The sequence below is a fragment of the Bos grunniens genome, chromosome 7, assembly GCF_055505025.1.
Source record: "Bos grunniens cultivar Pamir isolate PY7600 chromosome 7, Bosgru_T2T1.0, whole genome shotgun sequence".
In the NCBI taxonomy this organism is placed as follows: domain Eukaryota; kingdom Metazoa; phylum Chordata; class Mammalia; order Artiodactyla; family Bovidae; genus Bos; species Bos grunniens.
This window is the reverse complement of record NC_141171.1, coordinates 23189154-23206441: the sequence shown is the minus strand read 5'-3', so window position 1 is coordinate 23206441 and position 17288 is coordinate 23189154. Positions and strand designations below refer to the sequence as shown.

At 39.1% G+C, this 17288-nt stretch overlaps 1 protein-coding gene across 9 annotated transcripts in view; it reads left to right on the top strand.

The window, feature by feature from the left end:
* Positions 1–17288, top strand: part of LOC147368921 (uncharacterized) — a 67762-nt gene that overhangs the window by 15734 nt on the left and 34740 nt on the right. For 4 of the 9 annotated variants that reach the window (XR_015166906.1, XR_015166907.1, XR_015166903.1 and 1 more), the window contains one exon: positions 16163–16245. The exons of 1 other annotated variant lie outside the window; for it this stretch is intronic. Coding sequence is in view for 1 of the 8 variants with exons in the window: in XM_086410451.1 (XP_086266577.1) it covers positions 8582–8667 (86 nt within the window). In the remaining 7 variants the exon portion in view is untranslated. Of the gene's footprint in view, positions 1–8581; positions 8668–16162; positions 16322–17288 lie in introns of those variants that run through there. 4 more of the 9 variants (XR_015166901.1, XR_015166905.1, XR_015166902.1 and 1 more) reach the window with 4 other exon arrangements.

The following is a 17288-nucleotide window of genomic DNA, read 5'->3' as shown; positions in this document are numbered from 1 at the left end:
CCCTTTTGAATACAGTTTGGCAAATATCATATTTGCTAGTCGTATTTCTGCCTCTAAGAGTAAACCCTCAGGAAGTAACCTTCCTTTAACGCCCTACCCTTTTTTTTTTTTTTTTGAGGGAGGATGTTAATGTCTTTTTTTGTAACAACTTTATTCAGATATTGTGATTTGTAGTAAATATTTATTTGGTCTTGGTCCCTGTTGCTGGCACTGAGCTCCCAAAACTATTGGGATTTCGGAGAGTGAGGAGAGCGGGTAAGGTATCTTTTGTTATGTTAATGAATGACTTTGAAAGGCTTGTGCGGTTGGGGACTGGTTGCCAGGGAAACCGAGGGAGTGATTAGTGGAGGGTTGGAACTTTCAGTCCTACACCCCTCTGACCTGGAGAGGAAGGGGGTTGGAGGTTGAATCACCAGTGCCATGATTCAGTCAGTCAATTTCCATGTGATGAAACTTCCGTAAAAATCTGAAAAGATGGGATTCGAAGAACTTCTAGGCTGGTGAACACGTGGAGGTGCTGAGTGCGTGGAGTCCTCAGAACATGGAAGCGCTGTGCCCCTTGCCCCGTGACTTGCCCAGTGTATCACAGGACTGTTCTTGAATTATACCTTTTTTTTTTTTTTTAATAAGCTGGTGGTCTAGTAAGTGAAATATTTCTCAGAATTCTGTGAGTGGATCTAGCAAATTAATCAAACCTTTGAGGAGTTTCTTGGGAAGCTCAGAAACACAGTGACAACCAGGGTTTATAATGTGACTTCTGAAGGGCAGGGGAGCGGTCTCAAAGGGCTGAGCCCTTAACTTACAGGATGTGATGCTATCTGTAGGTAGATACTGTCAGAATTGAGGTGAATTGTATGACCCCCAGTTGGTGTTGGAGAATTGCTTGACATTGGTGTTTTCTTCACATCGCAGTTGGTGTCAGAATTGTCGTTTATAAATCATAATTCACCTTTTAAAAGTATATATGTAAGTTCTGTGCATGCATCACCACTATCTAATTTTGGAATATTTTGTCACTTCTAAAAAAGAAGCTAGCAGTCATTCCCCATTCCTCCCTTCCTCCCAGCCTGTGACAACCACTAGTCTGTTTTCTTTCTGGATTTACCTCGCGTGGACATTTTCTGTAAGTGAGTTCATACAGTTTGTGGCCTGTTGTGCGCGGCTTTCTTCACGTAGCGTAATGTCTCAAGGTTCATCTCTGTTGTACCATTTATCAGCACTTCATTCTCTGACCTGGCTGAATGTTATTTGTGTGAATCTATACCACATTTTGTTAATCCGTTCATCAGTTAATGGGTATTTGGTTTGTTTCCACATTTGGGCTATTATGAATAATGGTGCTCTGAATATTTACTTCGAACTTTGTATGGATGTATGTTTTAATTTATCTTAGATACATACTTAGGAGTAGAAATGTTGGGTTACGTTGTAACTTGACGTTTAACATTCTGAGGTCCTACTGAACTTTTCCAAAGTGATTGTACCATTTGCATTTTTTATAACTGGCTTGCTTCATTTAGTGTTTGTTTTTCAGGGTTCAGCCATGTTTTAGTGTGTGTAAGTACTCACCCCTTTTTGTAGTGAATATTATTCCTTTGCATGGATCAACCATGTTTCTTTTATCCTGAAAAAAGCTTTCTATCCAAAAATGTTCAATGATGCATTATTTATATTGAAGAAAATTGAAAATTACTTAAAAGTTTTAGTAAAGAGAAGTGGTTAAATTAGGTACACCTTATGTACTATCTGTTTTGGAGAGTTTCAAGGGAAAGTCGTCGTCAGAGTGCTGTGGTAGGTACAAGGCTGTACATGTACGACTATTCCGTGTCTATAGCTTTGGGGGATAGTGATAACCAAATTTTAAAACATTTCTATATTTTCACAATATACAATAAAAAGTATATTTCTATACTTTTCACAGCATCTATTTCTTTATCAGAGTAAAAGAAACATTAGAAAAAAATGACCATAGGTATAGCTGTGTATATTACTGATACAAATTTGTTCAGCCAAGAAAAGCAAGATCACTCACTGTTAGGAATGTTACTGTTTTGTGTTCATCCAGTAATTATCATATTATAGCATTTCAGACTACTGTTAAAAAAGAACTTTTGATTCTTCATAATTACCTCAGATTTTTAATTCATAACTGTAGCGTGGAATAACTCTAATTCCTGGGAATTTTATTTCTGAAATGGGGAGGAGGAGGATAAATATAGGCTATGCACTTATTTGTTTATTGGCCACGCTACTCAGCATACAGGAATCTTAGTTTCCCAACCAGGGATTGAGTCCGCGCCCCCTGCCTTGGAAGCCTGGAGTCTTAACTGCTGGACTGCCAGGGAAGTCCAGGCAGTGCATTTTTAAAAAACTTACTGGAGTGTAGGTGATTTACAGTGTTGTGTTAGTTTCTGCTGTACCAGAGTGAATCAGTTTTTTTATGTGTACACACACACACACACACACACATCCACTCTCTTTTAAAGATTTTTTTCCCCCACCTGTGTCATTAGGGAATATTGAGGAGAGTTCCTTGTGCTATGCAGTAGGTCCTTATTAGTTATCCATTTCATATATAGCAGTGTGTATATGTCAGTGCCAGTCTCCCACTTTATCCCTCCCACTGCTCTTTCCCTCTTGGTAACCAAATAACAAATACAAAAAACAAACACCTGTGACTGTTCCTATTGATATTTTGTAAATAAGTTCATTTGTACCAGTTTTTAGCTTCCACACCCGTGGTATTTGTCTTCCTCCGTCTGACTGACTTGTGTCAGTTTGACAGTCTCCAGGTCCATTCATGTTGGTGCAAATGGCATTATTTTGTTCTATTTTATGGATGAGCAATATTCCACTGTATATATGTACTTCATCTTTATTTGTTTCTCTGTGAAAGAATTTAGCTTGCGTCCATATCCTGGCTGTTGTAAATAGTGCCCCAGGGAACATCGGGGTGCATATATCATTTTGAAGTTACATTTTCTCTGGATATATGCCCGAGAGTGGGATTACATACAGTTCTATCTTATCTACATTCTCATCACACCTTCTCTGGCATATTTTATTTGTAGATTTTTTGCTGGCCATTCTGATTGGTAAGAAATTATACTTTCATGTGCTTTTGGTTTGCATTTCTCTCACAATTAGTGATGTTGAACGTCTTTTGTATGCTTTTTGGCCATCTGTATGTCTTTGGAAAAGTATCTCTTTAGATCTTCCACCCATTTTTTGATTGCACTGGTTTTTGTTTTTGTTTTTAATATTGAGCCGTGTGAGCTGTTTATATATTTTGGAGATTAATCCCTTGTCAATTCCTCCATTTTTACCCATCCTCTGGGTTGTCTTTTCGTTTTATTTATGGTTTCCTTTGCTGTGCAAAGGCTTTTAAGTTCAGTTAGGTCCCCCCCCCCCTCCTTTTTTTAAATTTTCGTGTCTCTTGGAGGTGGATCAGAAGAGATCTTGCTGCAATTTATGTCAAACAGTGTTCTGCCTTTGTCTCCGTCTAAGAGTTTTGTAGTATCCAACCTTAATTTCAGGTTTTGGTCCATTTTGAGTTTATTTTTGTGTATGGTGTTAGAGAGTATTCTACTTTTATTCTTTTACGTGTGGTTGTCCAGTTTTCCTAGCACTGCCTATAGAAGAGATTGTCTTTTCTGCATTATATATTCTTACTTCCTTTAACCATAGGTGCATACGTTTTTCTCTGAACTTTCTATCCTTTTCCATTGATTTGTATTTCTGTTTTTGTGGCAGTACCACACTGTCTTGATTCCCGTAGCTTAATAGTGTAGTCTGAAGTCAGGGAACCTGACTCTCCAGCTGTTTTTCCCTCAAGATTGCTTTGGCTATTCATGGCCTTTTGTGTTTCCATACAAATTGTTAATTTTTTTATTCTAATTCTGTGAAAAATTAAGCAGTGCATATTTTGATTTTGAAATACCATATGTATCAGAGTTCGTTGCAAAAAACAAACACTGCTTTCCGAAAATCGTGACCTCGTGGGTTCTGCTTACTCATTTTCATGGAAAATGTTGCTATAAAACTGGTTAGTCCTCATTGTCAAATCAGCCAATGTGGATATGTTTTCTTGTCAGAAATATCTACTTTTTCAGTTCTAATAAAGATGGCAGTTTCTGCATTGAACAACCACTGGATAATTACTTTCACTTGTGAATTCTAACACTGATTGATTAGGTAAGGAGTCTTGCCATTAATTGATTGATCAGGTAAGGAGTTTTTTGCCATGAGTTTCTTTCAGTATTTCTTGCTGTGCTTATATGAGACTCTTCCTTATCCTCCCAGTTATCCCTTTGGTGCCCTGGCAATTTCTTGGAAGCAAAGTTCCTTACTAAGCTTTATGACAAGTAAAAAGTATGACTGACTTCTATAACGTGGGAGGGCTACTGTGACAGGGAAGGTGGAAAAAGAATGAATGATGCACATCAGTTTTAGTAAAGGGTACAGGAGGGAGGTGGAGATCTGGAGATTGATTTCCTTAAATCTGTGCAGACCTGTGTACCTCCTGGAAAGCGTCACACCTGGCACTAGGTTGCAGGCCCTTGAGTTAGCGGAACAATATTATCTTCTGCTTTAATTGGTGGTGTGTGTTTAATTGTCTCATTTACTTTTAAATTTTGCCTTGAAAGCTTGGACAAATTTATAATTGACCTTTATGATGAGATAGAGTAGTTTTTACAGTGGTTCATGGAGCAGTGAACATAGTAATCAGAACCTCATGGAAGAGACTGCTAAAACATAAAAATTAGGAGAAGAAAAAAGGAAACTGGATCTCTACCTCACACTGGACAGCAGGATGAATTTTTGATTTTCCAGAGATGAGTATAAAAAAAGAAAACCTTAAACATATTAGAAGGGAATGTTTAGCATGAAAACTTTTGGGTGTTGGGAAAGCCTTCATAAGCAATCCAATACACTCCTTTTTCTCATCAAAAAAGTCTCAAGTTATTGTTATATGGCCATAACTGTTTTTTAAAATATGTGAATTATTTTTCAGAAATCCAATTTTCAGAATACATATAAGATCAAGATTGTCATTTACATCTAAGTTACCTTGCAGTTTCATATATCATGTTTCCGCTTCTGCTCTTAAGCATAAAGAACTTTTCAAAGTGCTGCTGTTGTAATAAACATGACCCAATACCCATTAACCTTCCTAATGATTGCTTTGCTAGATTTAGGGTTTATTTGGCTCTTGGTTGCAGACATGGTTGGTTGTATTTGTGCAGAAATGTGTGGAATTAAGGTTGTTAGGAAACCAGTCAGCTGCATTCTCTTGAAATAAACTATTGGTTGCCAGTCTTCTTTCAAATGGAGATTTTCGTAGTAAATAATAATAATATATATACTTATAAAGTTGTATATTGAACAGTTGAACCTTTAGAGAGATTTTTATAGTACAAGCAGCAGGCTTGTCAGATTTTAATCTGAAAATGGGTAAGAATCTATTTTCCATTTGTTGTTATTTTTCTTTAAAGTCTCCCGCCCCCCCGCCCCCGCAACTTTCAGTTCTCAATGAACAATTTGTACTTTTAGTCCCTCGTGTCCTTCTCTGCAAGACAGTGATGCGATTTATCACATCTTCATTCCTTATTAAGTCAATTGGGGCAAATTAAATATGTTCTGACTTTCTCAAGATAAGTTGAGATTTCAGCCCCCTCTGCATTTACCAGAAATAATACCATGCTGAGTCACTCTCTGAAAAAGCACAGCTGGTAGAAGAAATTGCATGTTAATGATATTGTCAGTGTAGGAGGGCCACTGCTATAGCGAAGCAGACTCAGTTAAGCACCTGCTATTTGGGTTAATATTCTGAAGGAGCAGAAAACATTATGCTTGGTCAAGTAGGCTCAGTTAAGTTCACAGGGTACATCAAATCTGAATCAAACTAAAATGTAACAATTTCATTTGACACAATGGAAAATTAATACAAGATAAAGAGGACAAGTTACTGATCAGTTTGGGAACTGTGACTTACTTTGCCTTGAAGGGAAGATGTACTTTTTAGTTATGTAGTGTTTTCTTTTTTTTTTTGGTATATGTGCTCCCAAAGTGAGCACTGTGTTATCTTACGTGGGCTTAAATAAAAACATTCAGTTATTCAATAAACACTTAACTGCTGTAGCTGTGTGCGAGTCACTCAGGTATTAGGTGTTCAGCTGCAAACTAAAATAAAAATATGTATCTTCATAAGGCCCTACATTCTGGTTAGTGATGAAAATAAGTTATATTTAATACATACATTATATATAATGCATGTGTAATGCCAAACAAAAATTAAAGCACTATGAGGAAAAAGGAAAGCATGGGAGCAAGATAAGGAGAGCCAGGCTAGGGAATAGGGAATGCCATTTTAAATAGGGTAGCAAAGAAAGGACTCAGTGGAAAGATAATAAAGAGATAGCCATTACAGGATCATTTGTGATTACTATTGGAAATAGTGGCGGCAATCTAGATATCCGTCTCTATGACACTGGTTAAATGTGTTATGCATCTATATAGTGGAATACTCAGCAAATAATTTAAGTCCTACATATACAGAATGATCGGCACATTCATGAAGCAATAAAACCAAGGTGCAGAATAATACACAGAATATGTTACCCTGATGTCTGTCAGGTTCATGATATATTTTTCTAAATGAATGGAATCTCAGAGGAAAGATACATAACCAATTAATGGTCATCTTTGGAATGAAGGGTGTTTTGTGGACAGGAGAATAAGGGGTGAAACACGTTATGTCCCATTTTACTAGGTATTTGTACCGTCTAGTCAAAATCAGTGATTAAGATGTAAGTACGTGGAAAACTGTCCAAATAGAAGACGATGGAAACACACACACTTGTAAACCCTAGTGGCCCGGACAGCCCTCTCCTAGATGGTGAGTAAATGGGGTAGTGAATAGGAACGTGTGCTCACTTCTGTGATGAGCTGGAGACCGTGCTGACGGTGACTGTTGGAAAGGAAGGCCAAGTCCTGTTTTAGTTGGGTAATGAGTTACAGTGATTATGACTGTAACATTGAGATTTCTCTTGACTTTTTTCACTCTTCTAATCAAATGGAAGGTGTGTTTATTTCCTGGAGTTTCCACAGTGAAGTACCACAGAAACTTGATCTCTCGCCATTGTGGAGGCTGGAGGTCAAAAATGAAGGTGTCAGCTGCGCCCTGTTTCTCTTGAAACCTGTCGGAGAACCCTTCCTTGCCTTGCCCTAACCTCTGGTGGGTTGCTGGCAATCTTTGGTGTTCCCCAGGCTTGCAGTTGCATAATTCAGCCTCTGATGTCAGCGTGTGGTTTTTCTGTTAGTATGTCTTGTTTTCTTCACAAGGCCAGCTTCTCATAATGACACTGATCATACTGGATTTAGGGGCCCACCCTACTCCAGTATTACATCACTAACAACCCTGTTTCCAAATAAGGTCACATTCAGAGGTCCTGGGGTTAGGACTTCAGCATATTTGAGGTGGGGGGGGAGCGAGCTTAGACAGAGAATGGGACAAAATCCAACCCATAGCAGTCTTTCCCAGGGTAGGTTGCCTCCACGTACAGCCTTTCTTATATGCAGAAGTGTTTTGGAAAGTTGTACAGAGAGATAATGTTTTACAGTTTATTTTACTCTTACTGTAAAGTTGTTCTCATGGAGAGAAATAAAAAAATCTCATCATGCTTAGAGTGCAACATATTTATTGAAGCTGATGTTTTAATGAAAATAAATTTTTTCTCCTATCTGGTAAAAGAGTATGGAGATTATAAGTAGTAATGAGTTAAACATGACAGTGAGTTACTAATTTAGACATTTTATGTGCTTTTTTTTTTTTAAGTCATACCATGAGGATAAATACCTTATATTCTTTTTTTGTGTTTTTATTCTCACTCATGCAAAAATAGCTTCCTTTTCAGAAAGGACAAACACCCTCCCCCCCGTTCTTAGTAGTTTTTCTTGTGCCCATAGCCATTACACTTGTGTGAAACATTAGGAAACCTTTTAAAATTCTCCCTTGCCTTTTTGCTCTTTCCCATGTATAAATCAGAAACCAAATATTTGTTAGCCTCCAAAATCTTTTTAAAAGTTAGTATGTCCCAAATAAGCCTTTTTAGATGCTGTTTTACCCTTGGAGAAATGTGTTGTATATAAACAAATTGACAAATTGGCATTGAGGGGTGTCTCTCTTTTTTCACAGAGTCGAAAGAGAAAGGAGACTCTCCTTTCTTTCATTGTAATTGAAAATGTCTCATTTTTTTCCTTTAAAAAGTTCATTAATGTAGAAAAACAATATAGTTATTTTTATGATTAATAATTCCTCTGATTTTTTTTTATGAAACAGGCAGTTAAATCTCACATCTTAGAAAGTTATTCTTATTTGGGCGGGCTAAGTAATGTACTTTAAATTCAGTTGCTACCTAGTCATGTTTTAAATATTTTATGAATTTAGGTGTCTTAAAATCTTGAGGATTCGTTTGGTCTTTAGATATCGTCTAGTCTGACATTCTTTCAAATGTAGGAATATTTTTAGTGTCCCTGATCTATAAAACTTCTAGTGACTGTGAATTCACTACTTTTCTAGACAACCCAGTATCTTTTGGAGGCCTCTCTGAAACTTGTACGTTAATGGCTCTTGATCCATCTTCTTTGACAATCAACCCACAGTAAGTCTTTTTTTCTCTCTTCACATGCTGTATACTAAGACCCACGATTATTTGAAGGCTGTCATATCTTTCCCTGTGCTTTTTGCTAGGCTAACTCTCTTATGTGGCATAGTTTTCAGACTCTTTGCCATCCTGCTTTCTCTTCTCTGGATGCATTCTAGTTTAGTAATGTCTCTGAAGATGTGGCACCCAAAACAGGATGGCATATTCCCGAACTTCTATATCTGAAATTCTGGGCCTAAGTAACACCTCCCTCCCTGGTTTGTAGGTACAGCCAGAATTGATAAATTCTGCAGAGTAAGTGTCCACATGATACATGGGAAGAGTGCCCATCATAGGTTTAGAGGGTTGGAGAAGCCTTCCTAAAGGAAGTGATGGCCATGTCAATTTCTGAAGAGTATGTCCTGCAAAGGTAGTAAGTAAGTATGATGCTCCAGAAGCAAGAGAGAGAGTGAGCCTAGTGTTTTTGAGAAGCAAAAAGAAATTGAGAATGGTTGAATGCACAGTTATGAAGTGAAGAGGCAGTAAATGAGGTTGAAGACAAAAATGGGGACCAAATCATAAAGGCCCTTGGAAATCATATTAAGGAACTGAACTGTTCTTAAGGATAATGGTGAATCATTAAAGGGTGTATTAAGGTAGGAAAAAAACACAATCAGACATTGATTTTAGAAGGATCGTTCTAGCTGAAATGGGAATGAATTGGAGGGACTGAGACAGGCAACCAGGAGATCAGTTTGCAATTATTATGAACTTTTTAGACATAGTGGTGATGCCCAGACCTTGACTAGTGGCTTTGGGGTTGAGAAGAAACAGGTTAGAAAAATAGTTGAGAGAATTTGGTTACTTGGCTATGGAGGGAGAGAATGACGGGCAGGAGGCAAGGATAATAAATACCCTTGTTTTTGGTGTGGGGAACTGGGTAGATGGGGGAGCTGAATGGGAATGCAGTAGAGGACTGGCGGGGAGGAAGTAGAGTTCAGTGAAGCTAGAGGCAGAGGTGAAGTGCTGTACGCAGCTGGGTATGTGAGCTGCAGGGCTCTGGGCTGGAGATAGGACTTGCATCAGTATCTAAATAGTAGTTGAACTCAGGAGTGACTGAAATGACCAGGGGAGCGTTTGTAGCATGAAAGAAGGAGGGCACTTGCCAGAGCCCTCAAGAACTGTTGTCTAGTATTTGAGCTGCAGCCTTTGGTGTCTTTGGATTATTTGGGAACCCGCAAAGGAGGAAATCCAGACTTGTGACATGCTTATTTCGTAGAAACCCACCTAAATGTTTTGATTTGTGGAAAGAAAATGGTCCTCAAATGATCTTCCCTACTCACCTGTCACAGTAACTGAAATTCATGTTATTAAACATTCTCTTGGAAAAGGCAATGGCACCCCACTCCAGTACTCTTGCCTGAAAAATCCCATGGATGGAGGAGCCTGGTGGGCTGCAGTCCAAGGGGTCTAGAAGAGTCAGACACGACTGAGCGACTTCACTTTCACTTTTCACTTGCCTGCATTGGAGAAGGAAATGGCAACCCACTCCAGTGTTCTTGCCTGGAGAATCCCAGGGACGGGGGAGCCTGGTGGGCTGCCATCTATGGGGTCGCACAGAGTCGGACACGACTGAAGCGACTTAGCAGCAGTAGCAGCAGCAGCAAACATTCTTTACTTTGGATTAAGGTATCATCTCTCTAGGAGTTAAAATGAATATATCCCTAAAGAGTGCTAAAGTTTTAATACTTTGGTGGTGTTTTTAGGTTCCTAGGTTTTTTTTTTTTTTTTTTTTTTAATTAAAAAAAAATTTTTTTTGGTCATACAGCTTGGCATGTGGGTTCTTATCTTCCCTGACCAGGGATTGAACCCCGACCCCTGCAGTGGAAGCACAGAGTATTAACCACTGGATTGCCAGGGAAATCCCAGGTCCCTAAGTTTGAATCTGGAATTCAGATCAGAAGAACAGATAGGAATTTCAAAAAGATTGGTTTTGGAAAGTGTGACCTTGCTGAGGTGTATGAGAGGGAGCGGGACTTGAAGCACTGAGGTCACCAGTCACTTGGATAAGGAGATGAGAGCCTGAGTAAGTGAGTGTGTGTGTGTATGTGTATGTGTGTGGAAAGCGGATGGTGCTTTGAATAGCAAAGGGCTAATATAAAGAATGATGCTAAAGCTGAAACTCCAGTACTTTAGCCACCTCATGCAAAGAATTGACTCATTGGAAAAGACTCTGATGCTGGGAGGGATTGGGGGCAGGAGAAGGGGATGACAGAGGATGAGATGGCTGGATAGCATCACCGACTCGATGGACATGAGTTTGGGTAAACTCCGGGAGTTGGTGATGGACAGGGAGGCCTGGCGTGCTGCAATTCATGGGGTCGCAAAGAGTTGGACACGACTGAGCGACTGAACTGAATATAAAGAGATGAGAGCCAGAGATTGTGTGTGTGAGTGTGTGTGTGTGTGTGTTTGGAAAGTGGATGGTGCTTTGAATACCAAAGAGCTAATGCCCCTAAAAAGGGAATAAGGGCATATTAAGAGGATGAAGATCTAGATAGAGGGAAAATGTTGAAAGTATTTTAGTTACATGTTAGGGTGATCATATAATGTATCATCTAAACTGGTACGTACTGAGGTAGTTTATCATCTTAAACTGGGACATACTGTGATAGAAAGGGGAGTGGCTTTTAATAATTACTTTGTGAAAACCTGTGCAAACTGGGACGATCTAAGCAAATAAGGACTGGATGATTAGTAATGCTCTAGTTGTAATGTGCCTATACAGTATATACATATTATATATATGGGCCTGTATACAATAATAGCATAATGAGATAGTATCAGTTTGGAGCTACCGTGTGCCAAGTGTATAAACACTTGATACGTGTTATTTCATTCTTACAAGAATTCTCTGAAGTGGCCTTGTCCTCATTTATAGTTGATGGAGCTTTCTTATGAAACTAAAATATTTTGCTGCAGTTCTCTATGGCAGTCAAAAATTGAAAATAATGAAATGGCTTAATACTAACCATAAACAAAAACAGGTAAACTCTTATTAAACACTGTGTCATACTGCAGTTGCTGCGAATCTGTACATGTATTTTAAAATGTCCTGTGACTTGCTAGGAAAATTACTCTTGTAATGTTGTATCATGTGTTAAACCCCATTCCCCTCTGATGTCCACATTCCTGAGGGCTTACTTTGTGCCAGACCGTGTTTCAAGCACTTTACATGTATTAACCTAATTGAGACTGCAAAATTGCCTTATGAATTATAGCCTGTTTTACAGTTTAGCAAAGTGAGGCATGGTGAATAACTTGCCGGAAGTCAACACATCTAATAAGTGGCAAAGCCAGAATTCAAACTTTGACAGTTTGACTCAGTTTGACTCAGGATCTATTTTCTTTCTTATTGAAGTGTAGTTGATTTACAATGTTGTGCTGATTTCTGCTGTGCTGATTTCTCTGTGCTTCAGTTACACACATACACGTTTTCATATTCTTTTCCATTATGACTTACACAGGACATTGAATATAGTTCCGTGTGCTGTACAGTCGGACTTCATTGTTTATTCTATATATGATAGTTGGTGTCTGCTGATCCGAACTCCCAGTCCTTCCCTCTCCCATCCCTCCTGCCCCTTGGTAACCACTAGGCTGTTCTCTGTAACTGAGTCTGTCTGTTTCTTTGATATGTTCACGTGTATTTTAGATTCCCCATGTAAGTGCTATCATTTGGTATTTGTGTTTCTGTGACTTCCTTTGCTCAGTATGATGGTCTCTGGGTCCATCCATGTTGCTGCATATGACATCTTGTTCCTTTTTGTGGCTAAGTAGTATTCCATTGTATACACATACCACGTTTTGTCGTCTTTATCTGCTCGCCTGTCAGTGGACGTTAGACTGTTTCAGTGTCTTGGCTGCTGGGAGTAGTGCTGCTGTGAACACGGGTCTGGATACACGCTCAGGAATGGGATTGCTGGATCATATGGTAGTTCTGCTTCTAGTTTTTCAAGGAACCTCTGTACTGGTTTTCACAGTGACTGCACTTATTTACATTTCTACCAAAAGTGTAGTAAGGTTCCCTCTTCTCAGCACCCTTGCCAACATCTTTTAATGGTAGAATTTCTAACGATGGCCATTCTGACTGGTGTGAGGTGATATCTCATTGTAATTTGGGTTGCATTTCTCTAATGATCAGCAGTGTTGAGCATCTTTCCCTGTGCCTGTTGGCCATCTGTATGTCTTTGGAGAAATGTCTGTTTAGAACTGTCCTTTTCTTGAGTTTGTTTCTTTTGTTGTTGAGTTGTATGAGCTGTTTATATATTTTGGAAATTAAGCCCTCAACGATCGCATCATTTGCAAGTATTTTCTCCCAGTTTGTAGATTGTCTTTTTGTTTTGTTTATGCTGTGCAAAAGCTTATAAGCTTGATTAGGTCCCGCTTATTTAGTTTGCTTTTATTTCTATTGCCTTGGGAGACTGACCTAAGAGAATATTGGTATGATTTATGTCAGAGAATGTTTTCCCTCTCTTCTCTTCTAGAAGTTTTTGGTGTCTCATATTTAAGTTTTTAAGTCATTTTGAGTTTTTTTTTATGTTCAGTGTGAGGATGTGTTCTAACTTAGTTGATTTACATGCATTAGATATTATACTTTTGAAAGAGTTATTTTCTGAAGAGAGAAAAGATTGTGGCCATAAATTTTTCTTTCTTTTTTAGTCTTTCTAAAAAAAATGTAAAGTTTCATATTGGAGTGTAGTTGATTAACAATGTTGTGTTAGTTTCAGGTGTACATGTGGCCATGATTTTCAAACTTAATGCATTAAAAGGGTTCTATTTTTCATATTAATCAGTCTTGCTACCAATGACTAACTTGTGATGAATTACTTTATCTTAAAATTAATTACATATATTGAAAGTATGCCATTTGGTTAATTTATATATATGTACACACACACACACACACACACACACTCTATGAAACTATCACCACACTCAATGTAATAAAAATATCTCCAGCAAAAGCTGTTTGTAGGCCTTTCCTCTTCTCTTGGCCACATACCCTGCCTGTTCCCAGGCAGTCAGCTGAACTGCTTTCTATCTCTTGTGGTTCTGGAATTTTATATAAATGGATTCTATACAGTATACTCTTGGCTTTTCAGCATAATAATTTTGAGATCCATTCATGTGAATGAATGTATAATATTTTTTACTGCAAGTGGTATTACATTGAATGGCTTTATATTTTGTTTATTTACTCATCTGTTGGTGGAAAGATGAGTTGTTTCTAGTTTTTGGCACTTAAAAATAAAGCTGCTTTGTAGACGTACACTTTAATTTTTCTTAGATAAATACCTAGGAATGTAATGGCTGGGGTATAGAGTAAGTGAACAAATGTTCTATAGAAAAGAATTGATTTTTGAGTATTGATTTTGTATCCCGTAACCTTGCTAAACTCATTCCATTAGTTCTAGTCATCTTTCTGATTTCTTAATTATTCAAATTAAGCATAATGACACAGTTAATTGTCAGCTTAGCTTCCCTGGTGGCTCAGATGGTAGTGTCTGCCTGCAGTGCGGGGACCTGGGTTCAATCCCTGGTTTGGGAAGATCTCTGGAGAAGGAAATGGCAACCCACTCCAGGACTCTTGCCTGGAAAATTCCATGGACGGAGGAGCCTGGTAGGCTACAGTCCATAGGGTTGCAGAGTCAGACACGACTGAGTGACTTTGCTTCACTATAAGCTTATAAAATGTAATGTGTCACTTTGATATGTAGCATCCCCAGTATTTTCTTTTTATAAAATACTAAATATTCTTTATTATATGGGACCTTGAAAGTTCAGTTCAGTCGCTCAGTTGTGTCCGACTCTTTGAGGCCCCATGAATCGCAGCACGCCAGGCCTCCCTGTCCATCACCAACTCCCGGAGTTCACTCAGACTCATGTCCATTGAGTTGGTGATGCCATCCAGCCATCTCATCCTCTGTCGTCCCCTTCTCCTCCTGCCCCCAATTCCTCCCAGCATCAGAGTCTTTTCCAGTGAGTCAGCTCTTCGCATGAGGTGTCCAAAGTCCTGGAGTTTCAGCTTTAGCATCATTCCTTCCAAAGAAATCCCAGGGCTAATCTCCTTTAGAATGGACTGCTTGGATCTCCTTGCAGTCCAAGGGACTCTCAAGAGTCTTCTCCAACACCACAGTTCAAAAGCATCAATTCTTCGGCACTTCACAGTCCAACTCTCACATCCATACATGACCACAGGAAAAACCATAGCCTTGACTAGATGGACCTTTGTTGGCAAAATAATGTCTCTGTTTTTCAATATGCTCTTTAGGTTGGTCATAACTTTCCTTCCAAGGAGTAAGAAATTTCAAGCTATCATTATTTAAATAGTTGAATTTATAGGCAGTTTGAAGAAGGTAATTGATTCTGAGGGAGGAATTGCTGTTTGTTTTTATGGTTTTTATGAGACTCTTAGAATCTGTTCAGACTATATATCTAGAGAATCAACCACTTCAATGATTTTGGGAGGATGAGGGAGAGTATATGATAAAGACTTGGAGGTTTGAGTCTGGAACCGAAACTGTAAGGATTCCAGGCCAGTTTACTGAAATGAGAAAGACTGTCAGACAGCAGTGGATTTACCAGTTCAGTCTGGACATGTTAGATTTTAGACCTGTTGTTTGTTGACTCTTTTAAGTGCTTATATGTTTATCTGGAGGACTATAAATGAAGAAATACATACTTTAGGTTAAAAATAGACCTGAGGTCACATAAATAGTTACTTGCAGAATTAAATCTCAAACCTAGCGACCTCTGATTCCCGAGCCAACGTGGTTTTTCTTGTGCTGTATTGTATCCACAAGGCAGAAAAACAGATTTGTCTTTGATAGTAATAAATATTTCCCATGAGCTATTATAAATACATAGCAGAGTTTGCAAGTTCAGATGCCAGCAGACTCCAGACAGATAACTGTGAGCTGGATTATGATAGAAGAGAGTGATGACATGTATGGAGAACTGCAAAACCCATGTCCCATCTGAAAGATTAGCTGCTGATCAGCTCCAGCAGATTATTACCAGGTGGGAAAGTGGGCCCAGTATTGCCAGATCTTCTGGCCTTTTTTCTTTTTTCCTCCAAGAGAGGTCAGATAATTTGATTTTTATGTGAAGTCGTCTAATTTATGAATGTCGGCAGCTCTCTTTTAGCACCCTGTGTAAGCCAGCCTGTGTGCCGCCACCAAACACAAATGTGTATTGGATTCCACCCGGCACACAAGAGTTGCACCTGGTATATTGTGGACACTACAATAAATTTACATGATGGGAAAGGGTGGTAACTGTAATAACTACATTACACCCTTTGAAGTATAAGTTGCTTAGTTTGAACATTGGACTTAGTGAATCTGGTGTTTAAATTCGGTTTTCTTGTGGATCAGTTAATCATAGGTGGGTGGGGGAGGAAGGAATTGCTCTCGGCAGCTTTTTGCCTCCTAATTGCATGCTTTCATTTGCAGATAGGACCAGCTGTGAGTGTGTGGATTTTTGAGTAAAACCTCGAACCCAAATGAGCAGAAACCATCAAGGAACAACACTGACAGTGAGTCTGCAGTCATCTGTATGCATAATACGGAATGTTCTCAACCCAGAGATAGCTCTTTTGAAAGGAGTGAGTGGTGAGTCTGACTATCCCCACTGGTGATTAATCTAAATCCTTCCCATAAAGAGAGGACTACTCCTCCTGCATGCTTAGCATTTACCGACTGTCGAATAGTAAGCTAATTTTTGTGTTACAGAAAATGACTCCAGCATGGTTTAAGAGAATTCTTTACCGCTTTTTCGGAGAAGGCAATGGCACCCCACTCCAGTAACTCTTGCCTGGAGAATCCCATGGACGGAGGAGTCTAGTGGGTTGCAGTCCATGGGGTCGTGAAGAGTCAGACACGACTGAGCGACTTCACTTTCACTTTTCACTTTCATGCGTTGGAGAAGGAAATGGCAGCCCACTCCAGTGTTCTTGCCTGGAGAATCCCAGGGACCGCAGAGCCTGGTGAGCTGCCGTCTATGGGGTCGCACAGAGTCGGACACGACTGATGCGACTTAGCAACAGCAACAGTGTGTTTAATGTATGTTTGCAATTCGACTTTCTTCTTCAGTTAGACACATCCCTTCCTTTGCCTATGTATTTTCTGTCATTTTTTTTTTCCACCAGTCCATATCATACCATCTTCCAAGGCTTGTCTTCCTTGATCTATTCAGCCATCTTTAAAGAGATGGTCATCATAGTTACAGCATCCAGTCTAATCTTCTTTATGTAGGTCTCATTGCCGTTGGAAGTGATTGTTCCAAAGGACTGGGCATGAGATCCAGTTTTGGCCAATGGGAAATAAAAGGAAAGTCAGAGAGAAGCTATTGGGAAAGGTTTTCTTGCTTTTGAGAAAAAGGAAAAGAAGTGGTCCCTCCTCCAGAGCTTGTTTTATTTGAATGTGACCTCTGAAACTGTTGTAGCTCTTGTGCTACCAGCCTGAAGGGTTATTCCCTTACCTAAAGAAGGGCAGAGGTAAGAGAATTACAGAGAAGTAGAACTGGGCCTGGGGAAGGAAATGGCAACCCACTCCAGTGTTCTTGCCTGGAGAATCCCAT